Genomic DNA, 24,541 nt, shown 5'->3' on the forward strand with positions numbered 1-24,541 from the left:
AGGTATGCTTGACTCAATATTTAAGAGCTGGAGCTATAAAGGCCATCACTGCCTTTTATACAGTGGTGAAGAATGCTGAGATGAGGAGTTTCCAGGAACTGAAGGATAAATTTGGACTTAGCAATCAGGATTTCTTTCGATAAGGACATAAAATTCAACGGGAGTGACAAAACTAATGCAGTCTTTGATCTGTTGCTGGCATCATATGATTCAAAAACAAACAATTATTTCCCGATTATATGTTAGCCTAATGGTCAACCATAAATACTCTACTATCAATGTCAAAAATAAATGGGAAAAAGAGATGCTTATCACAATCTCTGATGAAGAATGGCTTCAAATATGTAAATTGGCTCAGTCCTCAACCTGTTAACTTAAGTGGCGGGAATTTAACTGGAAAAATCTTATTCGCTTTTTTACCACTCCATCAATAAAGAGTAAACAACTAGCAATGCCGCAGGTCTGTTGGAGGCAATGTGGGGCGGATGATGCCAACCATACTCATGTTTTTTGGAGTTGCCCAAAAATTATACCGTTTTGGAACACTGTATGGTTGACCTTAAACAAAATTTTGAAATACCCTATTCCCATGACAGGTATAATTTTGTATCTGGGTAGCATAACAAAGGTGGTTAGAACAGATGATCATTATCTGATTAAAATACTCCTGACAGCTGCTAGAAAAGCAATAACCAGGAAATGGCTCAAGCTTGAACCTCCCACCTACAACCAATGGACTGAGATTGTACAAGAAATATTCACAATGGAAAAGATGACACACACTCTGAGACTCAAGGAAGCAGTATTTAAAGATAAGTGGGATAAATAGATTACCTACAAAGGAACACGGACAGACACTGAATAGATCTTACTATGCTGATGTATCATTTGTTACCTCGCTCTGTTTACATTGTTCTTATTGTTTGCTTGTTCAGGCACTGGCCTTGTTTCTGTTCTTTTAAAATTGTGCAAAAATCAATAAAATTTTAAGTGAGGAAAAAAAAAAACACCATTAAAAGTGACTCCTTTCTTCCCTAACTCATGGCACAAACATTCAAAATTTCACTGTAATTGCCTAACAATTTTTTGAGGTTTTACATCTGTCCACAAATAGAGACAGGGACAGTCTCTGTAACAGAAAGAGACTGAAAACCACTTTACTGCAATCAACTGCAGTTATGGGAAAAGCAAAGCATTTCCTGTGTAACAAATCACTTCATATTCTGTATTGTTCACTGATTTTACATTATCTAACCAACTGTTCAGATATCTGGGGTAATACAAGAGTTCTCCACATTTACTCTTTATACTGCAAAAAAGAGCCATTCAAATTGTTCACAATGTTGGGTTTCAGGATTATACTAATCCATTATTTTTAACATTAAAAATACTAAAACTCTATGGCATTATTGAATTGTGAACAGCGCGGTGTATGGGTAAAGTCAATAATAATTTATTACGTAGGAACTTACTGACAAAGTATCATGACAGAGACAGGGGGTAGAGTTTGAGGGGAACACTGAATTACGGAATTACAGAGCTGCATACCCCTGTTCTTAATACAATGTTTCCCCCTTTAACATCAATGACAGCTTGGAGTCTTGTGGATAAGGCATTCTGATGGTATATTTTGTGCCAGAGTTATCTTATTCATTCATTCACTCATTCATTTCTAGTCATTCCAAGTTAGGGTCACAGCGGTCATTGGGCACTAAGGTGGGGTACATCCTGGACAGACTGCCAGTCTATTGCAGGGCCAAATATATACAAGCACAGTCATACTCTCACTTATACCTACAGTCATTTTAAGTCACCAATTCAACTAACATGCATGTCTTTGGAAGTGGGAGGACGCAAACCCAGGATGTCATTGTTGTGAAGCAACAGTGCTAACCACTAAGCCACTGTGCTTCCTCAAGTTACTGTATTGTTAGACTAAAACACACACACACACACACACACACTTCTCATTTAGGGTGCCTCCTATAAATTGTTATAAACCCTAGCATTTGTCTATACCGCCTTATGTGAGGGGCTGTCTCTGAAAGGGGATGGAATTTTTCTTTTAACTGTATCTTAACAAAATGACACTGAAGAGGAACAGACTACAAGTAGTTCTCTCACCTGTTTCCTCCTCACCCTTTCTGGAATCAGGCACAGCAGATGCCGGAGGAGGAGGAGGAGCTGCTGTGTTCTGGGCCTTTGGTTTTAAGGCAGGGAACAACCTCGCCATGAGCTGAGAGGGGGGAGGAGACTCCTGTTTAGTTGAAACAATGGCCTTTCTTTTGTCCACTTCTACATTGTTGCTCACTGCTACTTTCCTCAAAAAAGTGCACTCTGGTGGTGAGATTCCACTGTCTGTTGCCTTGGAAACGGGACTGACTCCTCTGCTGTCATCTGCTGAGCTGACAGTTGTGTCACTCGGGTCATTCCATGTGGTGTCATCATCAAACAGAACTCCCCCCTGTTGCCCCTCTTTGTCTTCTATGAGCGTGGAGTCTTCACTGAGGACATCATCACTCTCCATCTCCTCCTCTTTGGTCTTTTCTGAAGCAAAATCCTTGCAGTTGTCTTCATCCTGGTATGGTGTCTTGTCATATGGTTGGTTACAAGGTTCAGGGAAGCTCAGATGACCGGAAAACAAAGTTGGTTTGATAACCACTTCCTGGTCTCCAAATTCAGAGATGTCACAGGATGAAATATCAGAGGCGTCGTCGTCATCATGGCTGCCACTGTTACTTTCCTCCTCGCACTCACAGCTCACTTTGTCCTTCAGTGTATCACCACTTTTCTCTGACATGAATGCCTCAGACTCCATGGAGGTGCTTTTACATTTCCCACCGTCACTCCTTCCAATACTTTGTCCACTATTCCTGCAACTCTGAAGATCTGAGGGAGGTGACTTAATGGGAGTGGATGATAATCGGCGGTGATAGGGTCTCCTGCCAGCCCACAGCTGTTGGTTAAGCTGGTCCCTCTGAAGAATCTGCAAGTACAGAATGCACGTTTTAAATGTGGTACAAATAAAAACCCGAAAATTGATGAAGGGGAAAATTGCAGTATGATAATATCTATCTAAATTACTGTCGATCTGCAACACCATTTTTCTATCAGTGCACCTGATCCCATAAGATTTCAGAAGTGAAGCAGAGTGAGTTCTGATTAGTACTTGTCTGGGAGACTGTGAAGATCAGTTCTGTGAGTTTCTTCATGCAGAACTAGAGTTGCATCAGGAAGAGCAACCGGCATAAAATGTGCTAAATCCAAATGGGGATCTGTACTAGAACTGTTGTGACGACCCAGAACAACCAGGGGCAGCTGAAAAACAAACAATGGTCAGTGTGTACTAAATTATTTTCATTAGCTTAATTTGAGGCTTGGGGAATGAATTTGGGGATTGCCTCAGTCATGAATCAACTATTGCCTGATTCTATAAAATTACAGAAATAGAGGAAAATGCTCATAAATTCAAGAGCGTGGCCTTGAGTACTAAGTGCTCCAGCATATTGCAGTACTTTAAGGGTCAGTTCAGGTCTGGAAGCATATGCCACACTCACTGCACCACGAAACTGCGCAGAGTCCTGGATAGCAACCACCCAGTCACACAACTAGACCATCCCCACTTCTCAAAACTAGGCATCTGTCTGCCACAGCCAGCTGAAAGGTGGGCTTAAATTAGATCTTTTGCAGCTGTGGGAGCCCTCACCACTGAGTCATTTGTGTGCAGGATCATTTTCAGAATATGTCACACAACTAAAATGTTGTACAGAAGGTTCCCTCACAATGCAAATAATACTCGCCATCCGAGTATCCCACAGTAATTGCTTGTTTGACACAAACTTAACTACAGCATACAAAAATAAATATCATTGGTCAATGGAAACCTCCCATCAACATTTTATCAGACCATTATTTTTGTGATACGCAATAAAAACTACAATCCGTGAGAGGTCATTTTATGTAATCAAGTCCATAATTAGTTGAATGGTTTCAGAATCAGATTCTGATTCTGGGTAATTGTTTGTGTTTGTCTGTCTATATGTGGCCCTGTGATAGACTGGCGTCCTGTCCAGGGTGTACCTTAGGGTTATGACAAATCTCAAATTTATTAGCCTGGGGTTATAAATGATGAACTTTTACCTAAAACTCACAAAAATGACTATGGTTTTGCCAGACCTTGAAAAAACCTCCCGCACCTAAGACAGTTTCATATTTCACATTAAAACACCTAGCGGCTCAAACACTCTTTATTATAATGTCAGTTTTACATACAATACACATGAGGAATACATGAAAATGAGTACATATAGCATTTGTTGTGTTTTTAATAGTGTTTCAGATTTGTGTATTAGTGTTAATAAATTTGCTGCTAAGATATTTGTCTGTTTTGCAAGTAGAACAAACCTCCTCCATCAACCTTACAGCTCTCTCAGCTACTATGAGTAGAGAAGCATTTCACAGCTTTGGGACACTTAAGTTTGGATATTGATGACAGCAGGACTTCATAATCTGTCTCTGAATAGTGTTGGTTAGAAAACCAGGCCTGCGACCATGTACTTGCAATGAAATCGCAAGTTACCCTCAGCTGTTCTCGCCACTTTGCAAGAAGGAAAAATGCAATAAGTGCTAAAATTCCTCGTGAGTTCTACCTGGCCCTGTGAAGTGATGGCAGCTTGTGCCATTTGATGTGAGGCCATTTTTCCTCCATTTTGTAAAACTTGTATGCTTCACAAAGCTCAAAAAGGAATTTAAAATCATGTCTCCAGCCAAGGTTCTCATATTCTGGTATCACTTCTGTGCCCATGTGTGCATTTTGCAAATCATCATACTGTTCCAAAATCTCATCAATAAACTTGTAGTTAATGTTAGGTGACCGTGACCGTATAGGAAAAAAGAAGTCCAACAAATGTCGCAGAACAAGATCAAGAATGTGGTGCTGGCAGCTGATGTATTGAGGTTCATCAAATCCCTTGTGTCGAAATGTTCTCTGAAGCCTGGCTACAACACAATTTTTGTGACCAGTATTGACTGCTGTTGTGTCAGAGATGATCATCTGAATACTGTTCCATGCATTGTACTCATCAAGCAGGTCCTATCTTGGTATATAGATGTCTGCAGTGGTTCTACTGTCACAAGCCAAAATGCCAAGTTGTAATGTTCTTCTGTCATTTTTCAAGTACACAACTTGGTACTCCTTATTGTCAATTTTCTTACCATCAAAATGCAAACAAAATTTCTCTTCAGAGATCAGTTCCATGAGGCGGTTCTTAACTTGTTCTGCATCTCTGATTGTACAACGCCACACAACAGACTGTGATGGTGTTGGGACACTAACTCCATCTTCAGCCAAACTTTGAGGCACCTGTGATGCTTTTCTGGTTGACAAAGAGTGTTTAGACACCAGTTTGGCAGCAGACTTTGTTGAGTGGCATGTTCATGTTTATCTATAAATGGACTGCATTTATATAAATGGTAAATGGACTGCATTTATATAGCGCTTTTCCATCTGCATCAGACGCTCAAAGCACTTTACAATTATGTCTCACATTCACCCCAATGTCAGGATGCTGCCATACAAGGCACTCACTACACACCGGGAGCAATAGAGGATTAAAGACCTTGCCCAAGGGCCCCTAGTGATTTTCCAGTCAGGTGGGGATTTGAAACCATGATCTTCTGGACTCAAGCCCAACACCTTAACCACTAGACCATCACCTCCCCCATCATCTATTTTACCTTTATTTTTAATTTCTTTTAATTATTGTTTAATAATATATTTTAGCAATATTTATTTGTACATATTTTCTTGTTATTTCTTGATACTTGTTCTTTTCTTGTTACATTATTTTTAAATAGTATTGTGTAAACTCGTGTATTTTTAAAAATGATGTGGTGCTAGGTGCGGGAGGTTTTTTTCATGATCCAATGAAATAAACTTCAAAAAAGTGATCTATGGGTAAAAGTTCATCAAATGCAACATCAGGAAAATGAAAGTTTTGAAAAAGGTTTTGTAGTCATAACCCTGGTGTACCTCACCTCTCACCCAATGACTGCCAGGAGAGGCTCCAGCTCCCATATGACACTGAATTGGAATAAGCAGCTACAGAAAAAGAATGAACAAATGCCCAAATTTACAACCCCTGGCAATAATTATGGAATCACCGGCCTCGGAGGATGTTCATTCAGTTGTTTAATTTTGTAGAAAAAAAGCAGATCACAGACATGACACAAAACTAAAGGGTAAATCATCACGCAGTGTTGCAAAAGATGTTGGTTGTTCACAGTCAGCTGTGTCTAAACTCTGGACCAAATACAAACAACATGGGAAGGTTGTTAAAGGCAAACATACTGGTAGACCAAGAAAGACATCAAAGCGTCAAGACAGAAAACTTAAAGGAATATGTCTCAAAAATCGAAAATGCACAACAAAACAAATGAGGAACGAATGGGAGGAAACTGGAGTCAACGTCTGTGACCGAACTGTAAGAAACCGCCTAAAGTAAATGGGATTTACATACAGAAAAGCTAAACAAAAGCCATCATTAACACCTAAACAGAAAAAAAAACAAGGTTACAATGGGCTAAGGAAAAGCAATCGTGGACTGTGGATGACTGGATGAAAGTCATATTCAGTGATGAATCTCGAATCTGCATTGGGCAAGGTGATGATGCTGGAACTTTTGTTTGGTGCCGTTCCAATGAGATTTATAAAGATGACTGCCTGAAGAGAACATCTAAATTTCCACAGTCATTGAAGATATGGGGCTGCATGTCAGGTAAAGGCACTGGGGAGATAGCTGTCATTACATCATCAATAAATGCACAAGTTTACGTTGATATTTTAGACACTTTTCTTATCCCATCAATTGAAAGGATGTTTGGGGATGATGAAATCATTTTTCAAGATGATAATGCATCTTGCCATAGAGCAAAACTATGAAAACATTCCTTGCAAAAAGACACATAGGGTCAATGTCATGGCCTGCAAACAGTCCGGATCTTAATCCAATTGAAAATCTTTGGTGGAAGTTGAAGAAAATGGTCCATGACAAGGCTCCAACCTGCAAAGCTGATCTGGCAACAGCAATCAGAGAAAGTTGGAGCCAGATTGATAAAGAGTACTGTTTGTCACGCATTAAGTCCATGCCTCAGAGACTGCAAGCTGTTATAAAAGCCAGAGGTGGTGCAACAAAATACTAGTGATGTGTTGGAGCGTTCTTTTGTTTTTTCATGATTCCATAATTTTTTCCTCAGAATTGAGTGATTCCATATTTTTTTTCCCTCTGCTTGGTCTAAAAAAGTAACCGTTACTGACTGCCACAGTTTTTTTCCCTGATTTCTTATAGTGTTTCTTAAAGCCAGAAAGTTGCCATTTGAAATGACTTTAGTTTTGTGTCATGTCTGTGATCTACTTTTTTTCTACAAAATTAAACAACTGAATGAACATCCTCCGAGGCCGGTGATTCCATAATTTTTGCCAGGGGTTGTAATAGCGGAAGAGAAGATGAAGGCTTCAGTTGGAAAGAAAAAAGTAGGAAGGAATTCACTCAGTGATGCTCGACTGCAACACAGGCTTATCTATTTTTTTGTCCACTTAGTGTACAACACTGATAACAGCCAACTCCAAAATTGACAGTTTCTCAAATAAATCACCTTCATGACAAAGGAGGAGGTGGAGGAGAAGGACAATTCTTCTGCTGCTTGCTCCAACATCTCGAACTCTCCCAGTTCCATGTTTTCCTTCTGGCTGTCTCTTTCCCAGCACCGGAGCATCTCTTGAAACGACAATTCAAAAGAATGTTGTGCAACTCCATCTCCTCCTGGTTCACCAGTCGTTTCTGACCCTGCTCTTGCTTCTGTTGAGTCCAATCTGGAACTACTGACTTCTTCTTGAGTGCCATTATTTTTGCTTCCAAGCATGTCCACCTTTGAGACAGGGCCCAGCAGCACAGTCTTCCTCACAGTCTGAGCTGACAGGTGGACTTCCTTATCATTACCCTCCTTTATTTGGCCTGACTGGTGCAGTTGATGTTTGCTATTTCCTTCTGTGTTGTGGCTCTGATGGCTACCCAAAACCTTTAGACGTGCTGTCTTACTGTTAAGTCTGACATCCTGAGGTGACGAACTGGGACCTTTTGATCGGTTTTCTTTACAGAGTGTGGCAGTTTTGCGCTGGACGGGAGGCCGCTGGATACGGTTTGTGCTCCCTTTTTGGACAGATGAGGGCTCTGATCTGCTGCGGGAGATGACTGTCTCCTGTGGTTGTAGTTTGAAGTCTTTTGTCACCTCCTTTGCTGACAAAGAGGTTTTGTTGGAAAATCTAGAAAGACCTTCACCTCTCTTCAGAAAGGCCCTTTTTGGAGGGACGGCCAAAGTATTAGCACCCTCTTGGCTCTGTGAGAAGTAGAAGGCTACACATGTTATCACCAAAATAAACAAATAAAAATCAACATTTAATAAGTGTATTTTAACAAAAACTGTAATAATTTGATGAGCCATTTAAGTATACAACTCTAATAGAAATTAACAGCTCAATAGCCGCTATCATGAACAGGGGAGATCAATATGTGCAGAATTTATGAAGTTTTAAATTGCTGACTTTTTAATTTTTTGAAAATGTGCAGTTATACATTGCCACAATCAGAAGTGATGACACCCTTACACCACATTAGTCTCCACACCCATGTGGTCGGTGCATATTTTTCTGTATGATGATTTGAGTGCTAATCCTGGCAAAACCCCACAGATGAAAAACATTGATTAATTACCTTCATGGTTATTCAAAAACTAAGGAAATGCTTTTCACAAAATATGAGGAAATGGTTGGGTCTGTGTTAAAACTGATCCCATAAAATTTGGGGTCAGGTCTGGATAGAGAAAATATGTTTAAAAAACTCATTTTAACATTGAGAAATGTTGGACTCTTCTTTCAGTTTTGTTTGTTTTTTAATCTTCAGCAGTGTATCATTTCACTTATACTACACAACACAGAGTTAGACATAATCAAGAAGGGACTTAAGTAGTGCATATCTCCACAGATTTGGTATTTGGTGTATTGACCCCCCATTTTCAAAAAAGATACTTCCTCTTCTAGCTTCCTCCGCCAATACACCACCAAGAAATGTTTTTCACTCAGATGAGGTGTTCTTTAATTATTTGGCAGAAATAAAAATCAAGATGATTTCCATAGTGGCAATATTACATAAAGGACAACAACCATTTCCTAAAGGAACCTTCCTGTAGCCTCTTCAAGTTCACCTTTACAAAAAGGATTACTTTACTGATGTAGACAAAATTACAGAAACTGTCACTGCCCAAATATTTATGGGCCAAATGATAGTTTATTTTGTGTTAATCACTTCTTTGTTCTCTGACCTGCTTGGACTTCAGCCTCTGTTCCTCTAGTCTCAGTTGCTCCTCCAACAGCTCCTCAAAAGTTTGCTTGTGACCCCTAATACCAGGTTTTATAGGCCTACAGAAAGACAATACCATGCATATGAGGACTGAAGTGCTTTAATATGTTGTTCACATTATTTTAGCCACACTACAGAAGAACATATTACATGCAATAAAGTCCATTTGCCAACTCGGCTGCAAAAATGAATTTCAATTTCAATTTATTTGATTTATATAGCGCCAAATCGCAACAAAGCTGCCTCAAGGCGCTTCACACAAGTAAGGTCTAACCTTACCAAACCCAAGAGCAAGCACATAGGTGACAGTGGTAAGGAAATCTCCATATGATAATATTGAGGAAGAAACCTCAAGACTGATTAGGCCATTCTAACAGTAACAAGATTTTGCAAAGTTTTACAAAGTTGCAGAAACAGAAAACAGGAAATCGAACATGACATAATAACAAAAGAATTTGTATTTAGTGAGAAGTCCATGCAGGCGGTTATGACAGACAGGAGTCATCTAGCGGTCCTCATGCCATTAGTGGGCCTGTTTCTGCAGCAGTCTGTTCCACGTCCGTTTCAGAAATTATGCAGTCGTCAAATCCAGCACATGATGTCATAATGTCATCCGTATCTCAGACGGAGAGAAAAAAAAATGCAGAATCAGTTGGCCAGAAAAACTACACCTAAGGTATAATTCATCAGCATTAAGCAACAGGAAAGCAGAGAAAATACTAAAGTGATCTCCACCTGTTAGCCCTAAGATTCACTAACAGATCCAGAATTTAGATAAAGTTGAGTGGGAGACCCGCTCTGTTTACTAATAGAATGAATTTAGAAGGATAGAAAGCATAGTACCATGCTATGCCAGTATGCAAGGCATAAAACAGGGAGAAAAAAATGTGTCTTAAGTCTGAACCTGAATGTCTCTACAGAATCTGTTTTATTGCTATAGGGAGATCATTCCACAAAACAGGTGCACGATAAGAGAAAGCACTGTGGCCTGCAGACTTTTTTTTTTATTCACCCCATGGACGCAAAGTAGCCCTGCACCCTGAGAACGCAGAGCCCAGGCTGGTACATAGGGCTTGACTAGGTCAGCTAAGTAAGGAGGTGCTAGTCCATAAATAACTTTATAATTTTTTAGGTTAATAGTAGAACCTTAAAATCTGATCTCACAGAGACAGGAAACCAGTGAAGAGATGCCAAAATGGGTGTAATGTGGTTAACCTTTCTGCTTCCTGTCAAGAGTCTGGCAGCAGCATTTTGAACCAATTGGAGAGCCCTAATGTTGGACTGCGGTAAACCAGAAAATAGAACATTTCAGTAGTCCAATCTAGAAGAAAAAAAAATGCATGAATCAGGGTCTCAGCATCAGCCATAGACAGGATGGGATGAATATATATTTCACAGGTGGAAGAAAGTAGTCCTCGTAATATCTCTAATGCAGAGGTCAAAGGACAACGTAGGATCAAAAATCACCCCAAGGTTCCTCACTTTGTCAGTGTGATAAAGGTCACACGAGCCTAGGTTAAGCATTAGCTGGTCAAATTGATGTCAATGTCTTGCTAAGACATGGTGGCCAAGAACCACCATTTTACTCTTGACCAAGTTTAAAAGTAAGAAATTGCTGGACAGCCAGCTTTTCACTGATGCAAGTCAATCTTCTAGGGGATTTATGTGGATGACATTACCAGCAGTTATTCATTTTTATCATTGGGCCTTGGTCCGTTATTCCACTGCTTATCCAAGTCTTGGCCATGGTTGCTGGAAGCCAAATAATATGTCACCCATTTTCAGGAATTTATTTTAGTTGCAAGATCTTTTACTACCTACCTGTCATAAAAGATTTTGTCTTCTTTTGTAGTGTTTTCTTTCATTAAAGCAACATCATTATGGGGTATGACTGTGGTGTCCTGCTCCAAAAAATGGGGAGTATCAGGGTTCTGCTGATGATCTATCGAGTGTGGCATGCCTGCTGGAAACACATACAGTAATTGGTATTTCATATAAGAGTTGTTCATCCCAAAATCAAACAAGGCAACTTGCTGCTGAATCCACCACCGCGCCAAGAGATTAAATGACAAATAATTTCGATTTTCCTCACATTGGGGTCCCGAAACCTTATACTAATGCCTGGTTCACACGGCAAGATTTTAGAATTGTCCGTAGGTTTTCAATACCTGTGGTTTTTAATCGCCACACATGGTGATAAAAAAAAACAAAACAAAAAAAAACATAGATATAACAGTTTTGGTCATACAGTGTGTAGTGTGCAGCCACATGTTAAAGACAACACATCACACACGAACATTTCCACGTCTGATGGGATATCTTGCAAAACGTCTTGAGATCAAACTTGACTTCAGAGTAAACAAACATGGTGGATGAAGACGAAGCAATGCCGATAGGTTGTGGACTATTTCTAACTGAGAAAAAAAAAGTCACCTCTCTGTAGCTGGTTCTCTCTCTCTGCCAGTGGCAGCTCTTGATTCTTTTGATCAGAAGAGTTTATCACAAGCGAGTCCACCGGGAGAACATCCTCTTCTTTTTCTAATTGTATTTCTGACCCGTCTGAAGTCTCTGTGTGGAAAGACACATTATAGATAGTGTATGATGTACAGGTATAAATAAACGAGTCTAAGTGTGTATCAAAACAGGAGCCATGCAGACAAGGATTCATCCAAATCCACCCTACACACTTCTATTCTTCAGCAAACTAAATGAAGACATGAAATTGTTCAGCAGGATACTGTAGATTACAGTATTCGTACCTCCTGGACAGTGCTGAGATTCATTCCTCATTCCCAGGAGCCTCTGCTGCTCTTTTTGAAGGTGAATAAGCTCTTCTAACTGATGGGCTTTTAGCTGGTCCTTCATGTTCTGCTGCCACTTCCTTAACTATACACACACACACACACACACACACACACACACACACACACACACACACACACACACACACACACACACACACACACACACACACACACACTTTATATGTCTACTTTGAAAATCACACAACACATAACTCAAAGCCCAAAAGTACACAAACAATACTAGAGTGTAACACCTACAGTAGTGTTCAGAATAAAAGTAGTGCTATATGACTAAAAAGATTAATCCAGGTTTTGAGTATATTTCTTATTGTTACATGGGAAACAAGGTACCAGTAGATTCAGTAGATTCTCACAAATCCAACAAGACTAAGCATTCATGATATGCACACTCTTAAGGCTATGAAACTGGGGTATTAGTAAAAAAAAGTAGAAAAGGGGGTGTTCACAATAATAGTAGCATCTGCTGTTGACGCTACAAACTCAAAACTATTATGTTCAAACTGCTTTTTTAGCAATCCTGTGAATCACTAAACTAGTATTTAGTTGTATAACCACAGTTTTTCATGATTTCTTCACATCTGCGAGGCATTAATTTTGTTGGTTTGGAACCAAGATTTTGCTCGTTTACTAGTGTGCTTGGGGTCATTGTCTTGTTGAAACACCCATTTCAAGGGCATGTCCTCTTCAGCATAAGGCAACATGACCTCTTCAAGTATTATGACATATCCAAACTGATCCATGATACCTGGTAGGCAATATATATGCCCAACACCATAGTAGGAGAAACATGCCCACATCATGATGCTTGCACCACCACGCTTCACTGTCTTCACTGTGAACTGTGGCTTGAATTCAGAGTTTGGGGGTCGTCTCACAAACTGTTTGCGGCCCTTGGACCCAAAAAGACCAGTTTTACTCTCATCAATCCACAAAATATTCCTCCATTTCTCTTTAGGCCAGTTGATGTGTTCTTTGGCAAATTATAACCTCTTCTGCACATCTTTTATTTAACAGAGGGACTCTGTGGGAAATTCTTGCAAATAAATTAGCTTCACACAGGCGTCTTCTAACTGTCACAGCACTTACAGGTAACTCCAGACTGTCTTTGATCATCTTGGAGCTGATCAATGGGTGAGCCTTTGCCATTCTGGTTATTCCTCTATCCATTTTGATGGTTGTTTTCCATTTTCTTCCATGCGTCTGTTTTTTTTTGTCCATTTTAAAGCACTGGAGATCATTGTAGATGAACAGCCTATAATTTTTTGCACCTCTCCAATCAACTTTTTAATCAAACTACGCTGTTCTTCTGAACAATGTCTTGAACATCCCATTTTCCTCAGGCTTTCAAAGAGAAAAGCATGTTCAACAGGTGCTGGCTTCATCCTTAAATAGGGGACACCTGATTCACACCTGTTTGTTCCACATAATTGACAAACTCACTGACTGAATGCCACACTACTATTATTGTAAACACCCCCTTTTCTACTTTTTTTTTTTTTTTACTAATAGCCCAATTTCATAGCCTTAAGAGTGTGCATATCATGAATGCTTGGTCTTGTTGGATTTGTGAGAATCTACTGGTATCTTGTTTCCCATGTAACAATAAGAAATATACTCAAAACCTGGATTAATCTTTTTAGTCACATAGCACTACTATTATTCTGAACACTATTGTACTAACAAATTAAATAACCAAATGTCCCATCCTGAGAGTGGATATCTATATGTGTGTTGGCCCTGCCCAACACTGCTGTTTTCTCCAAGGTTTTCCCACCAAAGACCGCTGGGATAGGCCCCAGCCACTCCCCACTGGAATTGGAATAAGCCAGTACAAAAAAAAAAATGAATGCATGAATGGAACTGTGAGATTTGTTCCAACCAGTCAAAAAGAACAATTACACCACAAGCAAAGATCTAAAAGTCTAAAGATTTGCCATCAGCATTAATACTATGATCATATGTGTTTAATGATCGAAAATAATTGCTTGAACGTCCATCTGATGACCACCTCACCAGATTGTAATAAGTCATACACCAATTAAAAAGAAAAGCAAAATGTAGAGATCCTTCATGAAGGAATAGCTGATTACTATGTGTCTTATTTTAAAAGATGCAAGCACGATACTGGCAGCACCAAACATAGCAGGTGTGTCTAGACACCTGCTATTTTTACTCACAGACACTCCAGTGCTACACACAAAAAAGGGCTGGTTCATTTGGAACAGAGGATGTGTTGATATAACCACTATCACCTCAGTCACATGACTTGTCTCATGTCTTTTTGATAGCTGCACTAATGAGAAAAATATGTAACCTCATGAAGAGATGGAAATAAATACAGAAATAAATAGTTGCAGTGACATAAATCTGTGGCACTACCAATCAGCTGCTGAAGGCACTTTGTAACAAAAGTGACATAAATTGCAGGCTAAATGAATGTGCTATTACATTAAAAAAAAGTATCTGTATCAGACAATGTTCAATATGATAGGACTCTAACTGGATCTGGTGCCAAGAAATGTGATTTTGGACAATCCTACTATTCTTGCTGGGCTTGTCACAGTAACAAATTTTAGTGGATGACATAATGCCTCAAAAAATATCTTGATAAACTATCACTCTTTTTTTCAATGCCATTTTATGCCACTGATATAACGACAATATAGCATAAAAATACAAGTACATCCTTTGAAAGAGTAAGGACCGTTTAATTCTAAAAAAGATTCAGCATTGGAATTGTGTGTGTGTGTGTGTGTGTGTGTGTGTGTGTGTGTGTGTGTGTGTGTGTGTGTGTGTGTGTGTGTGTGTGTGTGTGTGTGTGTGTGTGTGTGTGTGTGTGTGTGTGTGTGTGTGTGTGTGTGTGTGTGTATATTTATCCTAAATCAGTGATTCATATTTCAGCTCCTGAAATAATGGCAATTTTCTCCATATGATGGGCTCTTCTCAGACATCATTGGGCCTATGCAGAGTGGAATAAAATAAAACAAATAACTGAAGATTTGCCATGTTTTGTATTTGTTTTAAGAGCCACAACTTGAGCCAATTTAAGTAAATGTTAAACCTGATGCATACTTCACATATTGTTATTTTATGTTTCATGCCATTTAATGTTAAGCAGAGGTCATAAATAATGTTTAAATGCTAGAAACACATTAACATTGGATGGACATTTCGTTTGCTCCCCTCTTCAAATCTTACATACTTCTTCTTTGTCTTTCGGCTGTTCCCGTTAGGGGTCGCCACAGCAGATCAATCGTTTCCATCTCACCCTGTCCTCTGTATCGTCCTCTGTCACACCAACCACCTGCATGTCCTCTCTCTGCACATCCATGAACCTCCTCTTTGGCCTCCCTCTTCTCCTCCTGCCTGGTGGCTCCATCCTCAGCATCCTTCTCCCTATATACCCTGGGTCCCTCCTCTGCACATGTCCAAACCATCTCAATCTCGCCTCTCTGACTTTGTCTCCAAACCGTCCCACCTGAGCTGTCCCTCTGATGGTCATTCCTAATCTTGTCCATTCTTGTCACTCCCAAAGAGAATCTCAACATCTTCAGCTCTGCCACCTCCAGCTCCGCCTCCTGCCTTTTTGTTAGTGCCACCGTCTCTAAACCATACAACATAGCTGGTCTCACTACTGTTTTGTAAACTTTCCCCTTCACTCTTGCTGATATTCTTCAGTCACAAATCACTCCTGCCACCTTTCTCCACCCACTCCACCCTGCCTGCACTCTCTTCTACACCTCTTTACTACACTCTCCATTACTTTGAACAGGTGACCCCAAATATTTAGACTCATCTACTTTCACCACTTCTACTCCTTGTAACCGCACTATTCCACTGGGCTCCCTCCCATTCACATACATGTACTCAGTCTTGTTTCTACTGACTTTCATTCCCCTTCTCTCCAAAGCATATCTCCACTTCTCCAGACTAGACTCAACTTGCTCTCTACTCTCACTACAGATCACAATGTCATCTGCAAACATCATAGTCCATGGGGACTCCTGTCTGATCTCATCCGTCAACCTGTCCATCACCACTGCAAACAAGAAAGGGCTCAGAGCTGATCCTTGGTGTAATCCCACCTCCACCTTGAATGAGTCTGTCATTCCGACTGCGCATCTCACCGCTGTCACACTATTCTTGTACATGTCCTGCATTACCCTAACATACTTCTCTGCCACTCCAGACTTCCTCATACAATACCACAACTCTTCTCTTGGCACCCTATCATAAGCTTTTTCTAAGTCCACAAACACACAGTGTAACTCTTTCTGGCCTTCTCTGTACTTCTCCAACAGTATTCTCAGAGCAAACATTGCATCTGTAGTGCTCTTTCTCGGCATGAAACCATATTGCTGCTCACAGATCTTCACCTGTTTTCTAAGCCTAGCTTATACTACTCTTTCCCATAACTTCATGCTGTGGCTGATCAGCTTTATGCCTCTGTAGTTACTGCAGCTCTGCACATCACCCTTGTTCTTGAAAATAGGAACCAGCACACTTCGTCTCCACTCCTCAGGCATCCTCTCACTTTCCAAGATTTTATTAAACAATCTGGTTAGAAACTCTACTGCCATCTCTCCTAGACATTTCCATGCCTCCACTGGAATGTCATCTGGACCAACTGCCTTTCCACTCTGCATCCTCTTCATAGTAGCCCTCACTTCTTCCTTGCTAATCTCTTGTACTTCCTGATTTACTCCCACCACATCATCCAGCCTTTTCTCTCGCTCATTTTCTTTATTCATCAGCTCTTCAAAATATTCCCTCCACCTTCTCAGCACACACTCCTCACTTGTCAGCACATTACCATGTGCATCTTTTACCACCCTAACCTGCTGCACATCCTTTCCAGCTCTGTCCCTTTGTCTGGCCAATCGGTACAAGTCCTTTTCTCCTTCCTTACTATTCATCTTCTTGTACAGCTCGCAATATGCCTTTTCCTTTGCTTTTGCCACTTCTCTTTTCGCCTTACGCCGCATCTCCTTGTACTCCTGTCTACTTTCTTCATCTCTCCGACTATCCCAAAACCTTTTCGCCAACCTCTTTCTCCTTATGCTTTCCTGGACCTCTTCATTCCACCACCAAGTCTCCTTGTCTTCCTTCCACTGTCCATAAGTCATACCCAGTACTGCCCTAGCTGTCTCCCTCACCACATCTGCAGTACTTTTCCAGTTGTCCAAAATTGCTTCCCCTCCAACCAGTGCCTCTCTCACCTGCTCGCTAAATTTCACACAACAGTCTTCCTCCTTCAGCTTCCACCATCTGATCCTTTGTTGAGCTCTCACTATCTTCTTCTTCTTTACCTCTAAAGTCATCCTACAAACAACCATCCTATGCGGTCTAACGACACTCTCTCCTGCTACCACCTTACAGTCTGATTTCTTTTAACTTGCATCTCCTATAAAGAATGTAGTCCACCTGTGTGCACCTTCCTCCACTCTTATATGTTACCCTGTGCTCCTCCCTTTTCTTAAAGTAGGTATTCACCACAGCCATTTCCATCCTTTTTGCAAAATCAACTACCATCTGTCCTTCCCCATTCCTATCCTTGATACCATATCTACCCATTACTTCCTCATCACCGCTGTTCCCTTCACCAACATGCACGTTGAAGTCTGCTCCTATCACCACTCTTTCTTCCTTGGGCACACTCTCCACCACCTCATCTAACTCACTCCAGAAATCTTCTTTCTCCTTCATCCCACAGTCTACCTGTGGGGCATATGCACTGATGATATTCATCATCACCCCTTCAATTTCCAACTTCACACTCATCACCCTCTCAGACATTCGCTTAACCTCCAACACACTTTTAACATACTCTTCCTTTAAAATGACCCCAACACCATTTCTCTTCCTGTCCTCACCATGGTACAACAACTTGTACCCACCACCGATGCTCCTGCTTTTACTTCCCTTCCACTTGGTCTCTTGCACACACAATATGTCTACCTTTCTCCTCTCCATCATATCGGCCAGCTCTCTCCCTTTACCAGTCATACTACCAACATTCAATGTCCCCACTCTCATTTCCACCCTTCTAGTTTTCTTCTTCTCCCGCTTTTCTTCTTCAAATCTTACATACAGTAGCTATAATCTCTAAGCAGCAGAGAGCTCCGTCAGGCCCTTAAGCACTGTGATGAAGTGTAAATGTAAACTTTTCTTCATTAAATGTTTTTGAATTTGATTGCATCTCTTGTCATTTGTATTGGATGAATGTACTGTGCGGCCTGCTCAGTGTTTTTTTTTTTTTTTGCTTGTTTGTTTGTTTTATGTCGTCTGATGCACCGTGGTTCAGCATTTTGTCCATTTTAAGTTTGTCTGATTTTTGAGGAAATGACAGCATCTCATGAAACTTCACTCTGTACAGATTTGAAATTATTGCATGCAGTGTCACTATTCAGCAGCCATCTCATCTGTCAAATTATGCACTATAAAACATATAATATATAAAATATATAATAATATATAAAACATCAACTTTGGTCACAAGTTGACTGAGTTGTCTGTCTAAACTGATTCAAGACAAATGCGGATCGTTATGCTTTCACTTTTAGGTTCATATTTCAGAAGAAAAAGGTAAATTAACCAATTCCATTCATGCTTCCAAAGTTTCTGGATGGAATAATGCCATTACATTGTTTCAAATAGCATGGCTCGCTGTTCGCTCTCATCACCTCACACACAGAGAGCAGGCTGACCCTCCCTGCTGCAGAAAGGAGGAGATGGGGGCGAGCAGCATGACTCAATGAAATTTTGGTGACAAATACGCATGTAAAGGGTAATAAATTGAGGCCAGAAAAATGATCGTATTCATCTTTACATAATGATCGATAAGTCAGTCACACAACTCACAACTGTTTTTGCAACAGGGCTAAATCCTGCCTTACTAAAAGGAGAAAAAAGAAGAAAAAAAAACTTCTGGCTTCTCTGTTTTTTGTATTGTTTTGTTTTCAGGGTTGCCACAGTGGACCCAGTATGGATCTGCAATGAATAATGAACAAGTTTTATGTCGGATGACCTTACTAACTCAAAATGTAAACAATACACAAGTGGCCTTGAACCAGAGACCTTGTTATTAGGAGGTAAGTATACAAACCACTTCTAAATCAAGCCCATGTGACATGGATTTTTAGGGGGCTGATAAGACAAACATTTGAGAATTAAAAAAAAAAAAGTACAATACTGATATATGTGCCAATACACACACACACAAAATCACAGTGATTACTAAGATTTTGTTATCAAACTCTTGTGACAAATAAATAACATTGAAATTTGATGTTTTACAGTTTAAACATGAACTTTATTGTAAATAACTATAAACATAATCAACATACATCATGTTGCCATCATCTGGATTGGCAGTCGCCATGTTGGATTGCTCAGCACTCACACAAAATAGGCTCTTCATCTATTTTGGCCCTGCACCGTTTTAGACACAGCGGCCACTTGTCTCTTGTTGATATAAAATGCTCACTCACATTGAAAATAAATAGCAGCTGGTTGCTTTTCTTCTGCCTCTTGTAGCTACGGTGACCAAAGGGTGATGGGTGTCACAGCCATGACTGACAGCATTGTAAACAATGCCATCAGAGCACCCTCTGCTGGACAATCTAGGAAATGGCACCATTTCCAACATCCAAAGTGTGTTTTTGCATTGTTTAATTGGCAAAATAAAAGTTTTTATATTGGCAAAAATATCAGATATATTTGCGAAAGGCTCATATTTGCTGATATTACTGGTCAACTGATGTATCGGCCAGGCTCCATTTCTAATATCACAAATATTCCCTCCTCTGGCAGTTGGAGGGGGTGATAATCCCTGGCTGTCATTCTAGTCTAGTTCTAGCATTTTCAAATGGCACTTTGATTATTCTGGAAGAAATCTGCTTCCAATGTAATAGGAAGTGTTGTAAAATTAAGTGTTCCAAACAGGAAATGTTCAAAATGTGCTTACCTGTTCCAGTTTTATCATCAGTGGAAGATCCTGTGATGTTCTTGTCAGCACCTCTACATCGTCCATTTCCGCAGAATACGGACAGTCCACTGGCCTGTCAGTCAAAGGTGTCTCTCTCCCAGTTCCTTTCACACTTACACAGCTGCTGTCTGCAGAAGCAGGCAGAGGAGCAAAGTTTGAAACAGAAGAATCATCTGGCTCCTGGGGCAAGGATCCCACTTCGTAGCTATCATAGAGAGATCTGGCCAGATCTGGGCAGGGGCTGAGGATAACACCGGCTCTGGACCTACTGGGCAGCCACTGGGCCACGACGTCTGCTGGTGAATACTGACGTCCAGCTGGAGATGACATGACGCCTCCCTCGCAGGATGAATGACCTAATCCAGGATTAGAAAAGCAAATTATGCCAACAAATTAATAGTTGAATCAGACAGTGAACATCGTCACACTTCAGCCCACGTGCTATAAATGATGTCCAGCAAAGTATTTACAGTATCTGATTACAGTTGACACATGGTTTGCTACTTTAGCAGGAGTGTATAATTAACACTCGTGTCTCAAGTCAGGAGAGTGAGGGCTTTTAAAAAGAGGAACCATTAGCAACCGCAAACTAAACCACAGCTGTTCATGACAACCAAATGAATGAACCATTGACAGAGAGAGACTTTTAGTAAACGTCTAAACACGAGGCCTAATTAACATTGAAAGAAATGACAGTTAATTCTATAGCGGGGCTCAGTTCAAATCATATCAGGAGTTGAGGACAGAATATGCACACGCACTGATATCACTTTAGATAACGGCGTGTGTGCCATCTTGTGCTGAGGGACTGGGAGCATCATGAAAGTCCATGGAGCTCCAGGTTATTTTTGTGTGTGTCTGTGTGTATGGGGGGTGGGGGTGTATAAATAAAGTTATTATTGTGGTGTTTCTGTAGCACTCTCTATGCATAGAAATGTATAAAGAGAAATCTAACACACATCAAAATGACTTTAGGGCAAAGTGCAGCTTTAAAATGACAATGTAATTATACAAACAATAATAAATTAGCAAAAGGGAAGGAAAAAAATGCAAACAAAGATGGCCATGAACTACATTCGATAGCAACATCATAAACAACTACATTTTTTGATTTACAAGGCAATAAATATGGGGGGGAAAAAGACTTGATGCTTATTTTTCAAATGCATATTGCCAAGATATGACAGAATGTATCAAAAAAGGACTATATCACTGGATGGAGCAGATCTTTGTTAAGAAAAAGAAAAGAAAAAAAAAAATCAGGTTGGCACCTTGAGCCAAACTATTTTTATTAACGTATCAAGCATGCCATGTTTTACTGCAAAGAAAAATGCTGTTTGTCTTATTGTGACAATTACCAGTAATTTATAAAACATGTGAATTCACAAATTTTGAAATAATTTATTCAGTGTTCTTTTTAAGTAAACAGCTGTATTTCTACTAAGTGGCTATCATCAAAAGCATGTCTCGGCAAACAGCTGTGATGTCAGCCGCCACTTATGCCAATGCTGTGCCTGGAAAATATGCCTATGACAAACAGTGGTAGATAGGCAACAGTGATTCATTCAACGTCAGAGGAAGGACAAGATGTACGGGTGACATTCATCCATCCACGAGCTACAGCTGGCCTTCATGAGCGGATATCTGTTGGGTTCCTCTTATGCATTTCCTGAGGATCATGGATTGTTTACATCTACAAACTTCCATCTGATGTGGAAAAGGAAATATGTTCCTTGTTCAAACTTATAAAGTAGTTTAGTTTTGTAAACTGATGGCAGTTAACACAATGCAGTGTGCAACTTAAAACAGCATTTCTATTTTCAGTCAAATATGGTGTGTTTGATACCTTAAAAAGCTACAGCACCACGCTGATACAGCACAAACCTTCGCCAACACTACAGTAGTTTCCAATTCCACAAAATTTTAATTTTCTAGGTTAAAGTCCTGTTAGACACAGTCTAACACAGCCCTGTCACACAACACTGGTTATCTTTGCTATGCACAATTTGTCACTGCTTTTAGGCACTTGGTTTCCAACTGATAACTGGAAGATAGACAAAGAGGCATAAAATTGGAACCTCCATCCAATTTTGGTGGTGTAAGTAAATTCATAACAGAAAAATGAGAGTGACTGAGGCACTTTTGATTGAGATATAATGCAAAATGTACACAAAATGATCTTTTTAATATTAAATTCAAATGTCCATAAAATCCACAGTCCGGATCAAATCCAGATCAAACTTTGTCAGGCAATAGTGAGTGCCAGTCTGCACTTCACTTTCAAATATGAGAGTGATTGGGGCACGTTTGATTAAGATGTAACGCAAAATATACATTAAACTGGGTTTTCAATGTTAAAATTAAATGGCCACAAAATCTGTAATCTGGATGAGATCTGGATCAAACGTTGTCAGTCAATAAAGGATACTATCTTACATAACTGTCAAATATGAAAGAAATGTAATCTTGTTTGACAGTTATGAATTCTTTAAAATTCATTCAATGTTAAAAGGGATTTCTCCAATTTTACAAGATTCTTCCTGGCTTTGACCTATGACATTAAAAACTGAACCAGTTCTTACCTATCAGGATATGAATCAGTAAAAAAAATTCATAACGATATATGAAAAATTGTGGGTTACACGCTGTTCACAAACAAACAAACAAACATGCAAAAATGTGATGTTAATCAATAAAAACATACTCTTTCCAGTGATACAGATCTTTTTTATGGCACACTTTGTCATACAACCCCTGGCAAAAATTATGGAATCACCGGCCTCGGAGGATGTTCATTCAGTTGTTTAATTTTGTAGAAAAAAAAAAAAAGCAGATCACAGACATGACACAAAACTAAAGTCATTTCAAATGGCAACTTTCTGGCTTTAAGAAACACTATAAGAAATCAGGAAAAAAAAATTGTGGCAGTCAGTAACGGTTACTTTTTTTTAGACCAAGCAGAGGGAAAAAAAAAAAAAATATGGAATCACTCAATTCTGAGGAAAAAATTATGGAATCATGAAAAACAAAAGAACGCTCCAACACATAACTAGTATTTTGTTGCACCACCTCTGGCTTTTATAACAGCTTGCAGTCTCTGAGGCATGGACTTAATGAGCGACAAACAGTACTCTTCATCAATCTGGCTCCAACTTTCTCTGATTGCTGTTGCCAGATCAGCTTTGCAGGTTGGAGCCTTGTCATGGACCATTTTCTTCAACATCCACCAAAGATTTTCAATTGGATTAAGATCCGGACTATTTGCAGGCCATGACATTGACCCTATGTGTCTTTTTGCAAGGAATGTTTGCACAGTTTTTGCTCTATGGCAAGATGCATTATCATCTTGAGAAATGATTTCATCATCCCCAAACATCCTTTCAATTGATGTGATAAGAAAAGTGTCCAAAATATCAACGTAAACTTGTACATTTATTGATGATGTAATGACAGCCATCTCCCCAGTGCCTTTACCTGACATGCAGCCCCATATCAATGACTGTGGAAATTTACATGTTCTCTTCAGGCAGTCAAATTTATAAATCTCATTGGAACAGCACCAAACAAAAGTTCCAGCATCATCACCTTGCCCAATGCAGATTCGAGATTCATCACTGAATATGACTTTCATCCAGTCATCCACAGTCCACGATTGCTTTTCCTTAGCCCATTGTAACCTTGTTTTTTTCTGTTTAGGTGTTAATGATGGCTTTCGTTTAGCTTTTCTGTATGTAAATCCCATTTCCTTTAGGCGGTTTCTTACACTTCGGTCACAGACGTTGACTCCAGTTTCCTCCCATTCATTCCTCATTTGTTTTGTTGTGCATTTTCGATTTTTGAGACATATTGCCAGATAGTTGCCATTTGAAATGACTTTAGTTTGGTGTCATGTCTGTGATCTGCTTTTTTTCTACAAAATTAAACAACTGAATTAACATCCTCCGAGGCTGGTGATTCCATAATTTTTGCCAGGGGTTGTAGCTGCACAACATGTATTTCAAAGATTTTAATGACTAATAAATCATTAATTTTTATTTCTTTCCATGTATTTCTAGTTCCCAAATAAATATGATATGACTAATATATCTTAAAATTGGAAAGATCTGACATGTTTCATTACAGAGATAAAGAGAGTCAAAGTTGTTTTCAAAAAACAAATGAAAATATTTTCATCCACATTTTAGGAAGCTGTCATTTAAAAAAAAAATGCTTCATGGGACCAGATGATTTTACACTTAAAGTGTACTAATAGTACAGAACAATCTCTGAAAATTTCATTAATCTACAATGAGTAGTTCAAAGTTACATCTGATTGA

General features: G+C 39.6%; 1 protein-coding gene across 1 annotated transcript in view; it reads right to left on the reverse strand.

The window, feature by feature from the left end:
* The window catches only part of cenpj (centromere protein J), a 67,259-nt gene that overhangs the window by 37,794 nt on the left and 4,924 nt on the right, over positions 1–24,541 (reverse strand). The window contains exons 2-8 of the mRNA XM_034187040.1: positions 20,205–20,581; positions 12,173–12,299; positions 11,847–11,981; positions 11,235–11,376; positions 9,376–9,472; positions 7,654–8,394; positions 2,140–2,986 (exon numbers count right to left, since the gene is read on the reverse strand). Coding sequence (XP_034042931.1) covers positions 2,140–2,986; positions 7,654–8,394; positions 9,376–9,472; positions 11,235–11,376; positions 11,847–11,981; positions 12,173–12,299; positions 20,205–20,555 — 2,440 coding nt within the window. The 5' untranslated portion in view covers positions 20,556–20,581. The remainder of the gene's footprint in view (positions 1–2,139; positions 2,987–7,653; positions 8,395–9,375; positions 9,473–11,234; positions 11,377–11,846; positions 11,982–12,172; positions 12,300–20,204; positions 20,582–24,541) is intronic.

This window comes from Thalassophryne amazonica, chromosome 14 (assembly GCF_902500255.1).
Source record: "Thalassophryne amazonica chromosome 14, fThaAma1.1, whole genome shotgun sequence".
Lineage (NCBI taxonomy): Eukaryota > Metazoa > Chordata > Actinopteri > Batrachoidiformes > Batrachoididae > Thalassophryne > Thalassophryne amazonica.